This window comes from Sebastes umbrosus, chromosome 11, assembly GCF_015220745.1.
Source record: "Sebastes umbrosus isolate fSebUmb1 chromosome 11, fSebUmb1.pri, whole genome shotgun sequence".
Classification (NCBI taxonomy): Eukaryota; Metazoa; Chordata; class Actinopteri; order Perciformes; family Sebastidae; genus Sebastes; species Sebastes umbrosus.
This window is the reverse complement of record NC_051279.1, coordinates 19846614-19863629: the sequence shown is the minus strand read 5'-3', so window position 1 is coordinate 19863629 and position 17016 is coordinate 19846614. Positions and strand designations below refer to the sequence as shown.

The 17016-nt window shown below is 39.6% G+C and overlaps 2 protein-coding genes across 5 annotated transcripts; one reads left to right on the top strand and one right to left on the bottom strand.

Moving 5' to 3' along the window:
* The first annotated feature begins 631 nt into the window (after nt 1–631).
* si:dkey-238d18.4 (TBC1 domain family member 15) lies at nt 632–16680 on the top strand. 2 transcript variants are annotated; one of them, XM_037785793.1, is made up of 11 exons: nt 632–674; nt 9206–9450; nt 10921–11106; nt 11241–11359; nt 11853–11956; nt 13518–13585; nt 13722–13868; nt 14366–14456; nt 15445–15593; nt 15687–15828; nt 15919–16680. In XM_037785793.1, exons 2-11 carry the CDS (start codon nt 9234–9236, stop codon nt 16085–16087), a joined length of 1392 nt encoding a protein of 463 aa, XP_037641721.1. In that variant the 5' UTR covers nt 632–674; nt 9206–9233; the 3' UTR covers nt 16088–16680. The 2 variants fall into 2 exon arrangements, with proteins under 2 accessions (XP_037641721.1, XP_037641720.1); XM_037785792.1 differs by lacking the exon at nt 632–674 and having other exon boundaries at nt 8940–9450.
* Nucleotides 4226–6885, bottom strand: LOC119497589. Of its 3 annotated transcripts, none has more exons than XM_037785821.1 (9): nt 6713–6885; nt 6496–6556; nt 6022–6396; nt 5866–5898; nt 5660–5701; nt 5424–5568; nt 4829–4903; nt 4547–4628; nt 4226–4447 (listed from the first exon to the last, which is right to left on the bottom strand). In XM_037785821.1, exons 1-9 carry the CDS (start codon nt 6779–6781, stop codon nt 4373–4375), a joined length of 957 nt encoding a protein of 318 aa, XP_037641749.1. In that variant the 5' UTR covers nt 6782–6885; the 3' UTR covers nt 4226–4372. The 3 variants fall into 3 exon arrangements, with proteins under 3 accessions (XP_037641749.1, XP_037641750.1, XP_037641751.1); XM_037785822.1 differs by having other exon boundaries at nt 5424–5547; nt 6713–6871; XM_037785823.1 differs by lacking the exon at nt 6713–6885 and having other exon boundaries at nt 6022–6184; nt 6328–6396.
* Nucleotides 16681–17016: the final 336 nt, after the last annotated feature.

Sequence of the window (17016 nt, the reverse complement as noted above, 5' to 3'; positions counted from 1 at the left end):
TCATGGAGCTCGTCGCCTGCTTCCCTCCTCTGTACCGCACTGTGCAGTTTAAAGGCTTGTTCAAGTCAATGGGTCGAAGGGGAAAGGTCAAGGTTGACACCGTTTCCCACTTCCATGCATTCAGCCTCTCTGATCGGCTGGTGACAGTTCCCGAGTGGCTCCAGGAGAAGTGAGGGGGAATCGTTGGGCAGGAGTGAGACACTGAGCAGGAGGCGGTTACTTTATCTTTCACCTCCGCAGACAGAGATGGAGGCTGTGGATCGCCTGCAAGAGTTTAAATACAAAACCAACATGACTCATAATACAATGATTTAATTATTAACACAGAGTGTGTTGCCTTAATGAGGACCTATTATGCTTTTGTGCTTTTTTCCCTTTCCTTTATATAGTTTTTTTGTGCATGTAAAAGGTCTGCAAAGTTACAAAGCCCAAAGACCACGCTAAAGGGAGTTACTCTCCCCCACAGAAACACTGCTCCTGAACTGCCATGCTTGAAGTCCCGCCTTTTCTTCCGTAACGTAGTGATGTCACCAAGTAAAAGATTTGCATAACAGCTAGTTTGGCAAAAAAACAAAGCTAGCTAGAGCGGAGCTGGAGTAGAGTCCAAAGAATTTGGTTCGGTTGACCAATCACAGCAGAGTGGGCCAGCTGACCAATCAGGCGGTATGAGAAAAGTAAGGAGTTTTTTCTTAAAGCATGTAAACATGTTCTAGTAGGATCCCGAAATTAAAGTGTGCACCTGAAAATAAGCATAATAGGTCCTCTTTAAAAATGATTAAAACAATCTACAATACTCACGTATGACATCAACGGATACTGCGTCTTTTGAGTAAGAGAAGCTTTTGTATTGCGGCATTTCAATCCTGAAGTAGAACGGGCCAACATCAGTCTCCCTGACACCATCCAGCAGCATGGTGCAGTTACCTTCTTGCAGATCTCCCAAAAAGTGGGTTCGTTTTCTGTACTCCTTTGGCAGGTTCCATTTGTGGACACTAGTTGAGACAACTTTTTTCCCTTTTATCCAGAATCCTCTCCACCAGTTCAGGATCTTCTTCGAGGTGGGCTTGGGGTAAGTGTAGGTGCAGGGGATAACCACACAGGAGCCCTACAGGGCAGGAATCTTGGTCGGTACGTTTGCGGTCCATTGGCTTTGAGAGGACTGCACATCATGGATCACTGAAAACAAGAGAGAATATTGATTTATCATTAAGTGTAAGATGAAGTATTTAATGCAACAGCATTTTAATGTAAGACTCACCGCGTAACAACAGAAAGGAAAACCACAGCTTCAGCTCCATCACTGAGGAGGAAGAGACATTTAAAATGTAAAAAAAAAGCATAATGAAATATATTAAACTGTATGTCTGTTGTATTTTTGGACACATACCAATAATTCACTCTGTCAAGGGAAACAGGATTGGATCCAAATGCAGACAGCTGATGAAGCAACATTGGTGATTGACTAATAGGGAAGTGGGAACAGGTGAGTGCAGGGCTAAGGAGGGACAGGTGAAACTAATCAAGGAGGCGGGAAACACACAAGGGCAGGAACTGAAACAACAGGGGAAGTCTTTCAAAGTAAAACAGGAAACTATGAATACATGACAAGAAACTAAAATATATAACCTTAAAGCTTTGTCTCCTACTGCAGATGGAAACATGAAGATGAATCAACAAAGGAGTGTTGCATTTTAAAGACCATCACATGCTGTCAACACAGACATTTTTTTTATTCAAAACTGAAGGCCCTTAAAAGGACTGTTTGTAACTTTTTACACGTATAAATCTACCGGGTCGGGATCCCATGCGCGCTCGCGTACGCTCGCTCGCGTGTGGCCGGAGTCTCTGCTCCTCTGTCTGCTTGCCTTCACTCACACACCGCACGCGTTCTCGCTGTCTCGCTCCACCTGTACATGTGCATGCGCGCTCACTTCACACTGCAGAAGAGTTAGTAGCTCTGAGAATATCTAGTGAATGTACAGTGGACGTTTGTGCAGAAATAATTGCTGCAGCTCCTCCAGACCAACAGAGGTTTTCCGTGTCTTGTGAAGTGACGGGGCTCCGCAGCGAGAAACGTTACCGTCTAGCCTACAGGGCTGAAGCAGGAAAAGCCAACACAAGGATCATCAGTGATTCATGGAGAGACCTTCGTCTGGTCAGCTAACATTACTGCCAAGTAATGCCTATTTAGAGCGAGCAAGCGCGAGCCCGACGCTGACTTTTGTTGACTTAACGGCCACAGGTGTTGCTGTTAACAAGCATTTCTGAAAGTTACAAACAGTCCCTTTAAATCTATCAATGACAGCCAACCAAGAGAGCAATAGAGAAAGCTTGTGAGGAAATTATAGCTGAGTTACAAGAGTTTTATTTATAACATTTGGCTTTTCATCAGTCTGTGTTTTTTTAAGGGAACTATAACCACATTTCCTTTTGAGGAAATCAACATTTCTATTCCTAAATTTCACAGCTTTGCTGTTCAGGCATATTTTGAGGAGTCACGTGATGGTCGGTCAAATGAGGTCAAACCTCACAAAGTATAAATTGCTGTATTTTTAATAGCTGCTGAATGTATTACTGGTATTTTGGTTGCAACTCTAATACGTTTTTAAACTGAAAAAAAAAAAACAGCAATTGACTTTATAAAATTAATCTATAAATTAGCAGGTAACATTCATGGATGCAAACATTACAACATGGGACTGAAGGAGCAGTTGAATGTAGTGTGATATATTGTTATAAAGTATATGGAATAAGCATTTATATAGTTTGGTCTGTCCCATAAGAGACATTACAGTATAGAGATGCATAAAAAACTAATTCCACACTTGGAAATAGTCTGAGAGACAAACCTTGGGAGGACAACAGACTCTCAGCTATGATGATACGCGGGACACAGATACAACCACGGTCGAGAAAGGCTCATTCCCCGGTAAAATCTTATCAGAAAGCAACTATCGCTCACAAAAAAATGACAGCAGAAAACAGGAGACGGTGACAACATTAGCAGCTTAACATCCACTTTATTTACCAGTCGACTGCTATTTGTTCAGTTTTACACACCAGTTAAGAAGAGTAGACAATGTACATGACTGTGGACAAACAATGGCATCCGCATTTAACCCTTTGTAGTTTGATACAGTCCTTACTTTAAATGTTTTTATAAGTTATAACTTAATCTCTAAATAGGAGACCGAATCAGAAAAGAAAACAGAAGTTTCAGCTCGAGCACAGATAACACAGGAAGTAAATTGGCAAATATATTGAGAAAGACTAGAAAAAAAAAACCCGCAATGCATCATTTCACTGAATCCAAAATGTGTCAAGTGAAGTTTTACAGCAGTTCAAGATTACATGAATAGATTTCTCAGAAAACAGAACTCCAGTCGTGAGAAGTACAGTATGTCCACATCTCTACGATGCTGGTGAGGAAAATGCCATCATGACTGACAATTAGCATGATAGTCTCTCTAAAAAGATATTAGCAACCAAGCAAGTTCATCTTTTACAAACCATTCCTGGATGACCTCTCACAATTTCTGCAACCGTGAGCCAATAAATAAAGAAGACTAATTGTAACTCTGCTGTTTTTGTTAATGGCATGTTGTCTTTATCTGATAAAATCCCGTAGAGGACGCTGTAAATCCTGTTCTTTCACGTGATAAGAAAACCATGTATCACATCTGAGTGGAATCATGAGTATCCCCCTAATATTACTCAGTGGATTAATGAGGTAAACTCTTGTGCTCCCTTGGAAAAAATAACCTATGCTATAAGAGGTAGCCCACAGCTTTTCTATAGGATATGGGATCTATGGATCACTTATATAGAATCTTCTTAACCTAACCTTTCTATGGTATTTACTTAATTATTAATAATTATTTTCTATTTGCTGTTTTCTTTTCTACGTGTATTTAATTAATTAATTAATTAATTAATTAATTTAAGGTTTCTATCTTACCACCATGAATTATATTATTGTAGTACTTATTACTTTTAATTTTAACTAACTAATTAAATAATTAAAAAAATATTTTTATTTTATATTTGTATTTTATATTTTATATTATTTTTTTCTGTAACTTTACCTCTAGGGGTGGGAAGAAGGCTGGACCTGTCTCTGTGTGGGAGTGGAAATCGATGTGTATGTGTGTATATGTACATATTAAATGTTAAATGTAAGATATAATTTTTTTTTATTACGGCACCGGTGTTATGTTTTGTTATGTTTGTTATGCTATGTTTGGAAAAAAGGAATAAAAATAATTTTCCACTGAAAACCATGTTTGCACATAGACATGGTTTTGTAGGCAAAACAATGCAGAATACAGAAATAGCAATTAAAATGACAGATTTGTGAGATGCAGCTTTTCTACTATTTTGAATAATCCACGTTTCCATATACATTTTCTGTGTGATCCATACTGTGATCCATCTGACCTGGAGGGGCCTGCAAAGACAGAAGTTGGGTTACATGTTGGGCTGTGGTTTGTGTCTTAATTACCATCTTCTTAGTATATTAAAACCCAACTGAGTGGGAGTATCGTACCTCCGTGTTGATGTAGATGGGTTCATCAATGGCCTTCACTTCAGAAAGTTTGTTGTTCTCTTGTTTTTCATAAGATGCTTCTCTGAAAAGACAAAAGAGACGTGTTTGAGAGATCAGGAATGTGTCATTACGTCTGCATGTCACATACGCATATCTGAAATACATTTTTAGAGTCAAAGGTCTTCATGAGTCAACTTTGCTTCTTGTAGCCTATTGCTCAAACATATACACAGTGATGGTCTGCAATCTAATTTGATGTTGCAATTGTATCATGAAACAAACCTTTTGGCTTGGTTTGTTGATGCTCGGCTAAAATTTGCATAATATCCAGATTCCTGCTGGGTCAAAGATTGTGTCCTGTGAAAATAGTTAAAAAGGTATCAGCCTATCATCGATTTGATATTTTTACAAGTCAAACACATTTTAAAGACCCCCTCCAGACATGTTTTATGACATATGAAAAAACTCTGCTTTGGATAATTTGTGTCTGATATGTGTTTTTTATAAAACGTTCAAATACCTCATTAAAAATAATCAAAATTACATCTATTCCTTCTTTTCCACATCAAATATTTTGCTTCCAAACTAGGTGTGATGTCACAAAATCATATGTACACGTCTAAATCTCAAATTTAAGGTGAACTCAGAGACAGTTTTGCCTTTAGCAGATGAATGTGAAAACAGCCTTCTAATATCAAACTCTGCACATGAGTCCATCTGCACAATGAAGGTCAAAAGTGAAGTAACAATAAGCAAAACACCTTTTTGAGTGGAGCAGGAGTTTATAATGTCTGCACATGATTTACATAAGAAAAACACAGGAGGCTCAGTCCTGAAACAAACACTCCATTTACAAACAAGTTAAAAGTGAATTTACCTTTTGTGTTTTTTGCAATTCCAAAACACAATTCCAGCGACAAAAATAGTGATCAGAAGTGCGGCAACTGGTACGAAGATGGCCATATACATTATTTGTGCTGAAATGGCCTGGGTCGTACCCACTGTGGGGAAATCTACGTTTGTTGTGAAAGGTGATCTTATCAATAAAACTGAATTACAGATTTTGACATATTAAATGTTTGAAAAAATTAGAAGCAAACCGTGTAAACTTACTTGTTGTTGCTTCAAAGGTGGGTGATGACTCTGTCATAATATCTATAAAACAAATTTGTTTTCATTAGAATTACATTTTACCCTACTTTTTCCTGATAAAACTATTGGAGAAATAATATGCAGCTTATTATCACATTGAGGAGTACAGAAACTGTTTATGAAATTATATAAATGTGAATGAGATAATAAAAACTGAAAGGTCATACCTTGCGTACGACTGACTGATGCAACATGTGAACCTGTGGGAGACACAAGTGAAGTATTCATTTAATTTCCCTTTATTCAAATTGATTGGTGATTTAAATGATGTATATGTATAAATAATTTAAATCATAATTTAAATGTTTTATTGAAATTCTTACCAGGCACAGAAATGGAGACAGACTTCCCTATGAAGCTAAAGGGGACCCCCTTTGTGATAACCCTCACATAGATATTTGGTTCATTCTCCGTGATGTTTAAGATCATCAGGGAGCAGTTTCCTTCGTCTTTATTTCCAATCAGCTGGGTCCGTCCTCTGTATTTCTTAAGCACAAGTGTGTCATTCGGGTGAAAAACGAATGCATTGTGGTCTCCGTAGTCAAAGAATTGAATGCTGCTTCTCGGAGGCTTTTTCCAGTAAACTATAACATGTTCCGCTTTGTGTTCGGTCGGAACGGTAAACTTACACAGTATGGTCACATTTGAACCCAGTACTGCAGTAATGGTCCTATCGACAATTACGTTCCAGCTTTGACCTGTGTTCAAAACCAAACCACAATTTATAATTATTAAAGTGCATATACTTCGTGAGATAAAAATTCAAAACAAACACATCGACTCATTACGTCACCCACCTTTTGAACTAGCAGCCAGGATCAATATGAGACTAAGATCAATCAGGCACGGCAGCTTCATCTGATCCAAGAAAGACATTCTGGGGTTAACCGACATCCTGAAACCTTAGAGTGAACTCACGTCTACGGCGGTGGGCTATCCACCACATCTGGTAGTCTACATGTTACAAAGGTCTGAAGTTAAACTGCCTGAATTTTGCGTAAAGTAAATACTCACTGTGAGAGGCACCCAGCGGAGGTTGTAGGGCTTTGTCGAGCTTTGCCAACGTGTATTAGATCTTAACATTGGTATGAAAGTGTTTCCCGTTTCAGTGTTACTTGAAAAAAAAAAAAAGGAAGTTGGGACATAAAAGTGAACACTGACCACACTACTTTCTTATTGAGTTTCAGAGAAAATATTATACACGTATGCATCCCCCACCCTAGTAATTTAAAAGCATGCAAGGAATATTACACGGCCCACAAACATTGAGATAGCCTTTAATCTAAACCGTATAGTCAATTTAGGGGTTTTCTTTAGTAGATCTTGGTCATGGTGTTCTTTCAGCCGTTGTGCTTTTCGGTTTTGTGCTCCGTGATCATATTTTCTTTCTGATATTTTACCACTATTCTGTCCAGTAGTGACGTATCATTTTGAAAACCAAATTGACCTTTATGACTCTGCATGGTCACATTATGAGGCCAGGTTCATAAGGTCAGGGCCACTTCTACCCAATCAGCTGCTTAATTTTGTTTATGTTTCTTATGAGCCAACAGTGGTAAATGTTTTGGGTTTTTTGTTTTTCTCTGAAGTACATTCAAATAATTAAAAATAATCTGGCCAATCTGGGGTTCTTGCAAACATGGGGCCCGTATAGGCTGCAGCCTAGGTCAGCCATGTGCATTAATCCACCTAAGGGGTGTAGCAATATATCTTTAGATTGAAGCCAGCTCTGAAATGCCAAATTCCTGCACAGGTTCATACTGGAAGAAAAATATGTCTTACAGTCTCAAATTGAGACTGTAAGACATATTTTTTTGTATTAATAATCTGAATCTGTAAAGTAACTAAAGTTGTCAGATAAATGTAGTTGAGTAAAAAGTCTAATATTTCCCTCTGAGATGTAGTTGAGTGGAAGTAGAAAGTAGCAGAACTTGGACATACCCAAGTAAAGTAGAAGTACATCAAAATTGTATTTAAAGAGACTGTTTGTAACTTTTTAAGCGTATAAATGTACCGGGTCGGGATCCCATGCGCGCTCGCATATGCGCGCTCGTGTGTGGCCACAGTCTCCGCTCCTCTGCCTGCTTGCCTTCACTCACACCACGCACGTTCTCGCTCTGTCGCTCCACCTCTAGACGAGCATGCGCGCTCACTACACACTGCAGAACAGTTAGTAGCTCTGAGAATATCTAGTGAATGTACAGCGGACGTTTGTGCAGAAATAACTGCTGCAGCTCCTCCAGACCAACAGAGGTTTCCCGTGTCTTGTGAAGTGACGGGGCTCCGCAGCGAGAAACGTTGTCGCCACCGACCCGCTTTTGCTGAAGCAGGAAAAGCCAACACTAGGATCAGCAGTGATTCATGGAGAGACCTTCGTCTGGTCAGCTAACATTACTGCCAAGCAGCTGAAATATAGAGTGATATTGTGGTTTTAGCTGACGTGTGTCGCTTCACTGTTTTGAGCGATGCTCGTTCAGGTATATGTAGAACGAGCACAAGCACGAGCCCGACGCTGACTTTCGTTGACTTAACGGCCACAGGTGTCGCTGTTAACGAGCCTTTCTGATTCTTACAAATAGTCCCTTTAAGGACTTAGTTACATTTCACCACTGAGTACGTTTTATACTGTTGTGTTTTTCAAAGCATTATTTACTCTTCCTGTTGGAATAAAATAATTGTTAATTATTTAACTGCAAAGTAGTGATGTGTTTTTGATATCTCTCTCTCTCACATAATCTTAGGACACATTGTTGTCAGGCTACTGATTGGATGCAACTTTTTGGTGCTTGATGCACTGCAAAAACAGCCCTACTAGAAATAAGACAAATATTCTTAAATTTCGACAGATTTTCTTGTTTGAGCAAAAAACTCGAAACTAGAAAAATAGGCCAAAACTTTGCTTATTACAAGCAAAGAAACTGTTATGTAAGAAATGTTCACTTAAAATGAGTGTTGTGCTTTCTTGAGATGACTGACTTTAAGATTTTTTTACTTAATTTAAGAATTTACACCTTAATTAAGATTTTAATATCTTATTAAGAAAAAGTTAGATATATTTTCTTAAAATGAAATTACTTTTCTAATGCAAAACTTGCTTGTCAAGATTATTTTTCTTTTTAGGCAAAAAAATAAGAAAAATTTCCTGGAAACAAGGTTTTTTTTACTTTCTTAAAAATCATTTTTTGCAGTGTGCTGTTTAAATGAAAAACCACTAGGTGGAGTAAATCCATTGTGAACTTTGGCACAGGGAGTCCACCTGGAATGTGGAGCCAGACTCAGATCTCAAGGTGCAGTCAGTCATATGACTCTGGAGCTGGAAACTAGTTCCTAGAAAAACTCATTCAATAAGTTTTGTGATCTTGAACGTGTCGACCTTTTGTTGGCGGAAGTCAGTCAGTCCAGTGGTGTTTTCAGCTCCAGATGTGTCTCGGGAAGCATCTGCAGGAGGATGGATGACATGTTTGTTGTGTGTTGTCGAGCTCTTCTTCTTCACCTGTGCGACTAAAGGCCGACCTGCAGCAAGGCACAGACACAGATGGAGGACCTGAGGAGTCCCGGGAGTCCGCAGCACACAGCAGCCGGAGAGGAGACGAGCTCACCGGACGCTCTCCGGTCAGATGTCCGCCTCCAGAGGAGAGTAGCAGCGGTCAGCTCTCCGGCTCTGTCCGCCGCACGGCTCACCTTACCGGGGGTCATGGACGCAGAGGGGAGGGTCGACGAGTCCAGGCTGAGGATGCACATCTTCAAAAACGGTAAATCTATCTATCTATCTATCTATCTATCTATCTATCTATCTATCTATTTATCTATCTATCTATCTATCTATCTATCTGCCTATCTATCTATCTATCTATCTATCTATCTATCTATCTATCTACAGTATCTATCTATCTATCTATCTATCTATCTATCTACAGTATCTATCTATCTATCTATCTATCTATGACTTTACATATAATCACTATGACATACTTTATGCATTATCTGTTTTGCATGCAACAGAAGTATCTGCAGGAGAAACTAATGATTCTGAGGTCACAACAGGATTCTTAAATAATCCCACAATGCCAATTCAGAAATATAAAATCTTTTGCTAATCCAGTGAAATTCATGCTTGAAAGATGATTTGTACATTTCTGTATTAATACAGTATGGTATGATGTGGAATTGCTTGCTTGGCATGCAGTTATATAATCATATAATAATAATAATATACTGTATATGTTTTTTTTCCACACTGAACACTTGATGAGGCCTAATATTATTCTGAACAAAACTTTTTATAAAAAAATAATATTTTTTTTTTCATTTGTTTGTCTGTTTCATAAAATTGTGATAATAAAACAGTGGCTTTAGTGTCTAGAAAAATCAAACTGTGTCCACACACAGTTTGTCCACACATTTTCCAACAGTGGTTTTTATTATCAGATGTGTCCAGATGCATCAATGAATGCAGATGCGTCACTGACAGGAAGTCAAGTGATGCTTTTGCTTCGAGACATTAGCTGAGCCACAGTCAAACCATTCTCTAAAATCTAACATTGCATTGTACATCTGAACCCCCTCGAGCCAAGAACTCCAGCGTGACTATACTGTGATAAAAACAACAGACACCATTTAGACGGTTGGTAAGAAGCAGAATAAAATCACATGAGATTCACAGAAAACATTCAGTGAAGTGTGTGAAGCTGAGGAATGTAGTGTTTCTGAAGTAGCTCCAGTGCATAAATATGTTTAATAAATTCTTAAACACAGTCCTCAGACTGCCACTCAACTGGTCCTGACACTTGGCATAACAGGACAATAAACATCTACACAGGGGAGTTGTTGCTGAGGTAAAACATCACTTTGAATCCATCATCTGTGAGCAGGAATGTGGAAACTCACCCACCACCAACTTTCCTTTGGCCTTTTGACCTTTATGCACATTCCTTCCCTACAAAACACGGAAACCAAAGATTAAAGAACCTGCGGAGCGACACATTACATAAGACATCTCAAATCCCCGTCTCAAATCCCGATGAAAGCAGGGTAAAGTTCACCAAATTTTGGATCATGAATGTTTCCTAAAGATTCCCTCTTTTCACAGCTGCAGAGCTCTAATTGTTGCACGCAATCCATTCAGGGGTTGTTTTAGGTTTGACTGAAGCTCAAATAACCTCTTTGCTTGACCACACTGGCGAGTCAGTTATATTAATCATTGTTTTCCCAACCCTGTCCAGGTGGCATGTGTCCCTCTGAGCGTGGCCTGGTGTGGCGCTTCCTGTTCGGGATGTACCCGTGCAGCTCGACAGCGTTAGAGCGCTCTCTGCTGCAGGAGCAGATGGTCGTACGTTACCGGGTCATGAAGAGAAAGTGGCAGCAGTTCCTTCCATCGGCCGTGCGGATGCACCTCAACGGCACTGACGGTAAAAGCCCAAACATGCACCAACACAATGAAGGAAGTCAAGTGTGTCGTCCTTTCATTCTTGTTTTTCTCTTTTCCTGCCCTACTTTTTTTTCTTTTTTTTTTAAACACCACATGATCCTATCTTCATTCCAGCTGAGTTGGTGGCAGCAGTCAGGTACTTTGACCAGAGGCAGGCCCAGGCCCAGCAACAGACCCAGGACCAGTCTGAGGAGGTCACGGACAGACTGGCTTTCTTGGAGCTTCAGGCACAGGTTAAATGAGTTTAATTGTAACCTATTTATTTCAATGTTATGCTTTCTATTTTATATCTACTTCTGCAGTTCCATTAACTATATTCTTTCTTTGTCTTTGTTTGATAGAAGATTTAAAAGTGGGAGGAGTGAAGTATGTTTAGGGAAATTACACAACAGGATCTAATTCTGTTAAACAAGCTGTTAATCTTTTATTTACATACGGTATCATGTGATCTCTTTGTACTCGCTGAAGTGTCAAGCACTTCTGCCTGGGGAGTGTGTGCACTTAGGAGCAGCTGATAGATTTGTGCATTCAGATAGTGATACTTCATATGCAGCTTGCAACACAATGAACTGGCACTAGTTTACAGCCTATACATTACTATTCCCATTTCTAGTGCAAGAACAAGATTATTCAAATGTATGTACTCCACTAAAGCAGTTCACGCAGACATCACAATCAATAGTGGTATATAATCTATTTGTCTCTACGTTTCCTCCCTGTAACCAGATACTGTTCGAGCGGGTCACGTTTGACCAAGAGGAGCTGCGGGAAGCCACACGAATCATTGACAAGGATGTGCCGAGAACTAACCGAGACCTGAGCTATTATCAGTGAGTGATTGTGAACGATTGTTGTGTTTTATTTTTCACTATACTTAAGATATGTGTCATGGGATACGATTGCTGACCCTTGACATGAATTATGTGGCAGTAAACATCCAGACGTTTAGTTTTAAAGCGTAACTTCAGTATATTTCAACCTGGACCCTATTTTCCTATGTTTTTGTATCTAAATGACTAATGGGGACACCAATTTCTGAAATTGGGCCAGTACTGAGGGAGAACGCTGAAACAGGCAGCCGTGAAACGAGCTGCGAAGGCAAGTGAGCAGCATCAATATGATGTTATGTTCACTAAAAGTGCTTGTTTTTGCCGCTGACAGGCTCAGATTGTTATTATAAGTGTCTGACATCATTATGGAAAGGACCCTACAGAGAAATAAAACATTTTTCTCCCTCCCGCTTGAAGTCTTGTTGTGAAATCTGAATATCGGGCACCAACAGATCTCACTCTTTAAAGCATTCTTCCTTTGTGGGCATAGATAAGGCCACAGCACCCACAGGAACACAACCAGTCTCCCGAGCTTCGCGGCATTGCAGCAGCTTGTTCACCCTCTTCTGCCTGTTGCTCTCTGTCTCTCTCTCCACGGCCGCTCTTAGGAGTTTTTCATCTGTATACTCTGGCTGAAATAAATACGGGCGTCCATCGAATTCAAAGACCTCATCCACATTGTCGAAATCATTTAAATATTCAGCCATGGCATTGAAAATCATTTAGATAACACTAAGCTACGCTTTACATCCCAATTCTCTTAATTGCATCCACGTTTCCCTCACTTGCGTCTTTCCCAGCATGGAGAGATGCAAGGAGAGAGGAAATGAGTAAATATGTTTTAAGAGAAATGAGCTTGATCAGCTGTCAGTCGACTTTAACAGCTGTAGAGACTTTAGATGGAGTTTGTGTCTGATCTGTACTAATAATACTAATAAAGACACACAGTTATTATCAGTGGCAGAGCAGCAGTGTTTTCTCTCTGTAGCCTGTTACCTGTTTAGCAAACACCTGCACATGAATAACAGCCTGCAGTTTATACTGTGTACTCTGTCCTGCTTAGAGGCTCAGGAACCATTTCTACTCGCACAATGCCTTTATATTATTATACTATTCATTATTAGCGTCTGATTGTGAATTCATTATTTAATAACCCAGGATAATATTGTGTCTTTTGAACACTGGACATTATTTATTAGGCTGAATGTTTCAGGGAAAATGTAAATGATGTAACTCATATCAAACCCGACGCTCAGGAATTATCAGCCTCACATATGACTGAATGGAAATGAGGATAAATTATGTAAAAAGTGTTTGTTGCTGACAAACACGCCTTCTCTCCCTGACTTTAACTGTATCCTTGATAAAAGTTAATGGGGGAAATAACAGATCATGAAAAGAAAAATCTTTATAATAAATGCAGAAAGTTGTTTAAGGTCCGTTTGTGAGGTATTATAAAGCTCTTTCAGTGACAGGCTGCTTCAGTCGCGGTGTGTGAAGGAGAGATACTGCAGGTCCTTCTGCAGTGTTCAACTAATTCTGCTCACTTCTGTGTCTGCAGGGGTGAAAGTTCAGGCAATCTGTTGGTGCTGAGAGACATCCTCATCACTTATGCTGCTTTTCATCCAGGTAAACGACAAGAATGAGCCCACCGGTGGTTTATTGACACTGTAAAGATCAGACAACATTAGAGGCAGTGCGTTGTGCTGTTAAAGACACTATCTGTTGGTTGTTTTTCCACAACTTGTCTTGATTATTGATGCAGAGGTCAGTTATGCCCAAGGAATGAATGACCTGTGCAGCCGGTTCCTGGAGGTTCTCGACTCAGAGGTCGACACTTTCTGGAGTTTCTCGTGCTACATGGAGAAGTTCTCCAAGGACTTCAGGGCGGATGGTCTGCACAGGAAAATAGGTGGGATGACCAAAAAGAAATGCAGCTTTCTATATATATATATATATATATATATATATAATATGTTACATTTCTAAGATACAATATATGTTGTGAAATGAGATTCGTTCCTAAATGTAGTTTAATTCCTAAAGATTCAGGACCTCTAGTGGTAAAACAAAGATACTGAAAACAATTCCAGTACATCCAATCAACTGTCACATTATATATTTAAGTGTTGGGAGTTTTCTCATGTAGTGTATTAGACTGATTCAGAATGTACAGATTTCTCTCTCAGTCTTTATTTTGCCAATCAGGAGAAGTTTGATGCTAGATCAGGCATTCAGAAAAAAACTCACTGGGCCAAAACCAGACAAAAACACATTAAAAATAAAATAAAATAAGTCCAGAAACAAAAGCTTTTGTTATGAACAGATTTTACTGTTCTGATGAGTGTATAGATGAGTTTAGATTCTGCAGTTTAAGCATATGAAAGAGTTGTGTTTAATTTCTTTCAGAGCTGGAGGCAGCCCTGTTGAAGGAACTGGACCCGCAGCTTTATGCTCATTTGGTCACAGACAGCATGGAGAGCTTCACCTTCTGCCACAGGTACATCCATGCACATCTTTACACACATCTACCATTCTCTATTTTTAAATGGACCTTTCTCACAGCAGACACTTGGCTCACAGTAGGAAAAAGCACATGTGAAATGTTTTAACATTAACGATGGCTCAGTTCCATTCAGTGTCTCAGTAAGCTTTTCCAATGAGCCAACATGAACAATACCAGGACCTATCATTAATGTTATTCAATCACCATGCAGCATGGCCCTAATACAGCAAGCAAATACAAAGTTTAAAGCAATAAACTAAAAAAAATGATGGAAATTTAACATTGGATCACAATAAAGTAATAGCTATAACCCCAGGGCACCTATAGGCATACAGCAATGTAGTCATATTTTTTGTCCTCAACATATAATATGAAACTATTCAAAATGTAGCCCACATGTTCTGTAGAATGACATGGTCATAAGTTGACTTTTTTTCTGACCACATGCTGCAATGTAATCAACGTGAACTTACCCACACACTGAAACATGGCTTACATACAGTATATGGCCCACATGCAAATAGGCACAACTCACCCTAAAACCAGCATTGGCCCCTATAAGCAACACGGTGAAACACACCTGAAAACAAGCAAAACAAAACTCACACAAAAGCTGTTGCCATTGCTAGATCTGAGCTGTGACTACCAAAAACGGCCCAGATCTGACCCAGATGTGTATGTTGTAATCATCCACAACCAGAGAGGAGGAATAGGCCTTTCATATAGGAAAAGCACAGGTGTTACTAATAACGCTAACAAAGGCTCTGCTCTGTTCAAGTGCTACAGTGAGAGTGACAGTGAGCCAACATGCACAATACCTGGATCCTGTTTTCAGCCATCATTAGTTTCATTAATTACACCTGTGCTTTTCCTGCTGTGACAAGTCCAAATGTCCCGTGACAAAGGCCTATACGGGTGTAAATTTGTATTCATTCCACATGCACATTTGTTTTGTTTGTGCATGTGTTGTGCTTCCTTTTAGGTGGCTGCTGCTGGGTTTCCAGAGGGAGTTTGAACACAGCGACGCACTACGTTTGTTCGAGATCCTGAGTTGTGACCACCTGGAGCTCATCTCCCAGCAAGTAGACCGAGCCCGTTATCAGGAAAGGCTGGAACGAAAATGCAGCACAGGTGAAATAAAAGAACTCAAGTTGGCAGAGTGTATGTGGTGCATGTGGAGTGGTAGTTACCTCTGTTAAATGTCTGACTTTAATGTCTCTGCAGAGGACCATTCAGAGTCGGAGCTGCAGGCCATCAACACCGACTTCACCTTTGAGCTCTTCATCTGTGCAGCCATCCTGTTGGAGAACAGAGAGTCTCTGCTGCGGTGCCGAGATGACGTGCAGCTCATCCAGTTTACTAGCAGGTTTGTCTGTGTGCTAAGACATAAAAATCTAAATATAAAAGGGGGATTGTGTGTTTGTTAATGAATGTGATGGTTTGCCATTTTGTGCAGCCTTCAGGGAACTCTGGACCTGAACAGCACGCTGAAGAAAGCAGAGCACCATTTGTACAACTACTGCAAGCGCTGTGCTTGGGACTATATGAATGGGTGCTGCAGAGCAGACAAGAGCAAAGAAGAGGACTTTCTGTATCAACTCCGTAGTTTACTTGTTTTAAAGTGATTGCTACTATTTAAATACCTGACGTCAAAGACTCTTCTGAAGCTGTAATTGGTAACAAGGGACATATAATCCCTATTTGGAGTTTTGATGGCACATTTTCTATCTTTTATTTCTGAGAGAAACACTGATGGCTGCTTAGATCCGTTATTGCTGTTTATTATAAATGTACAGTATTTATTGAATGACAGTTGACCAACACTGACTGTGAGTTATTCTGGTTGTTCTCCTGAACTGCCATGAATACTTAATCTCAATATCTTAGTAGGAGATAGGAATCACGTTTTAAAGGATTTGTTTTTACGGGTTATGTAATATTCAACTGCCAGAAGAAAACAACTACTCACCAGACACGTGTGAATACGAGGATCTGGTGTGTCGCAACAGGTGGTGTCTGTAACGAACTGCAGTTATATTTAATGCCAAATGGCACGTGTCAGAGAGGCCTGTGTAACAAGAATAGTTTTTGAGCGCTGGCAGGGGGACCATGCAGTAAGGGGAAGGAAAAGTTACTGCACTACGGTGTCTTAAATACAGATTGAAGCACAAATAAATAACCTGAAAACCTCAATAAAACTATTGAAGATTGTTTACTATGTGGTGTTGGCAATATCCATGTTCAGTTTTCTTATTACATAATACAGGAAGATCAGCATTGACTTTGATAATTTTGAGTTTTATTCATGCTTTGAATGAAAGACCCTTGATATTATAATATATAACAGGTAATAGATCAACTGGGATTAAAAAAAGAATAAAATTCTCTCAGAAACATATAAAAGCTCATGGCTTTTTGCAACCACAGTTCTAGTTAATCATAGATATACTGTAGTTCAGTCCATCAGTGTAAATGGATGACGTTTTAATGGCGCTTTACAGTTTTTGCCTCTCATTCACACACTGACAGCAGCAGGGCAACTTGGAGCTCAGTG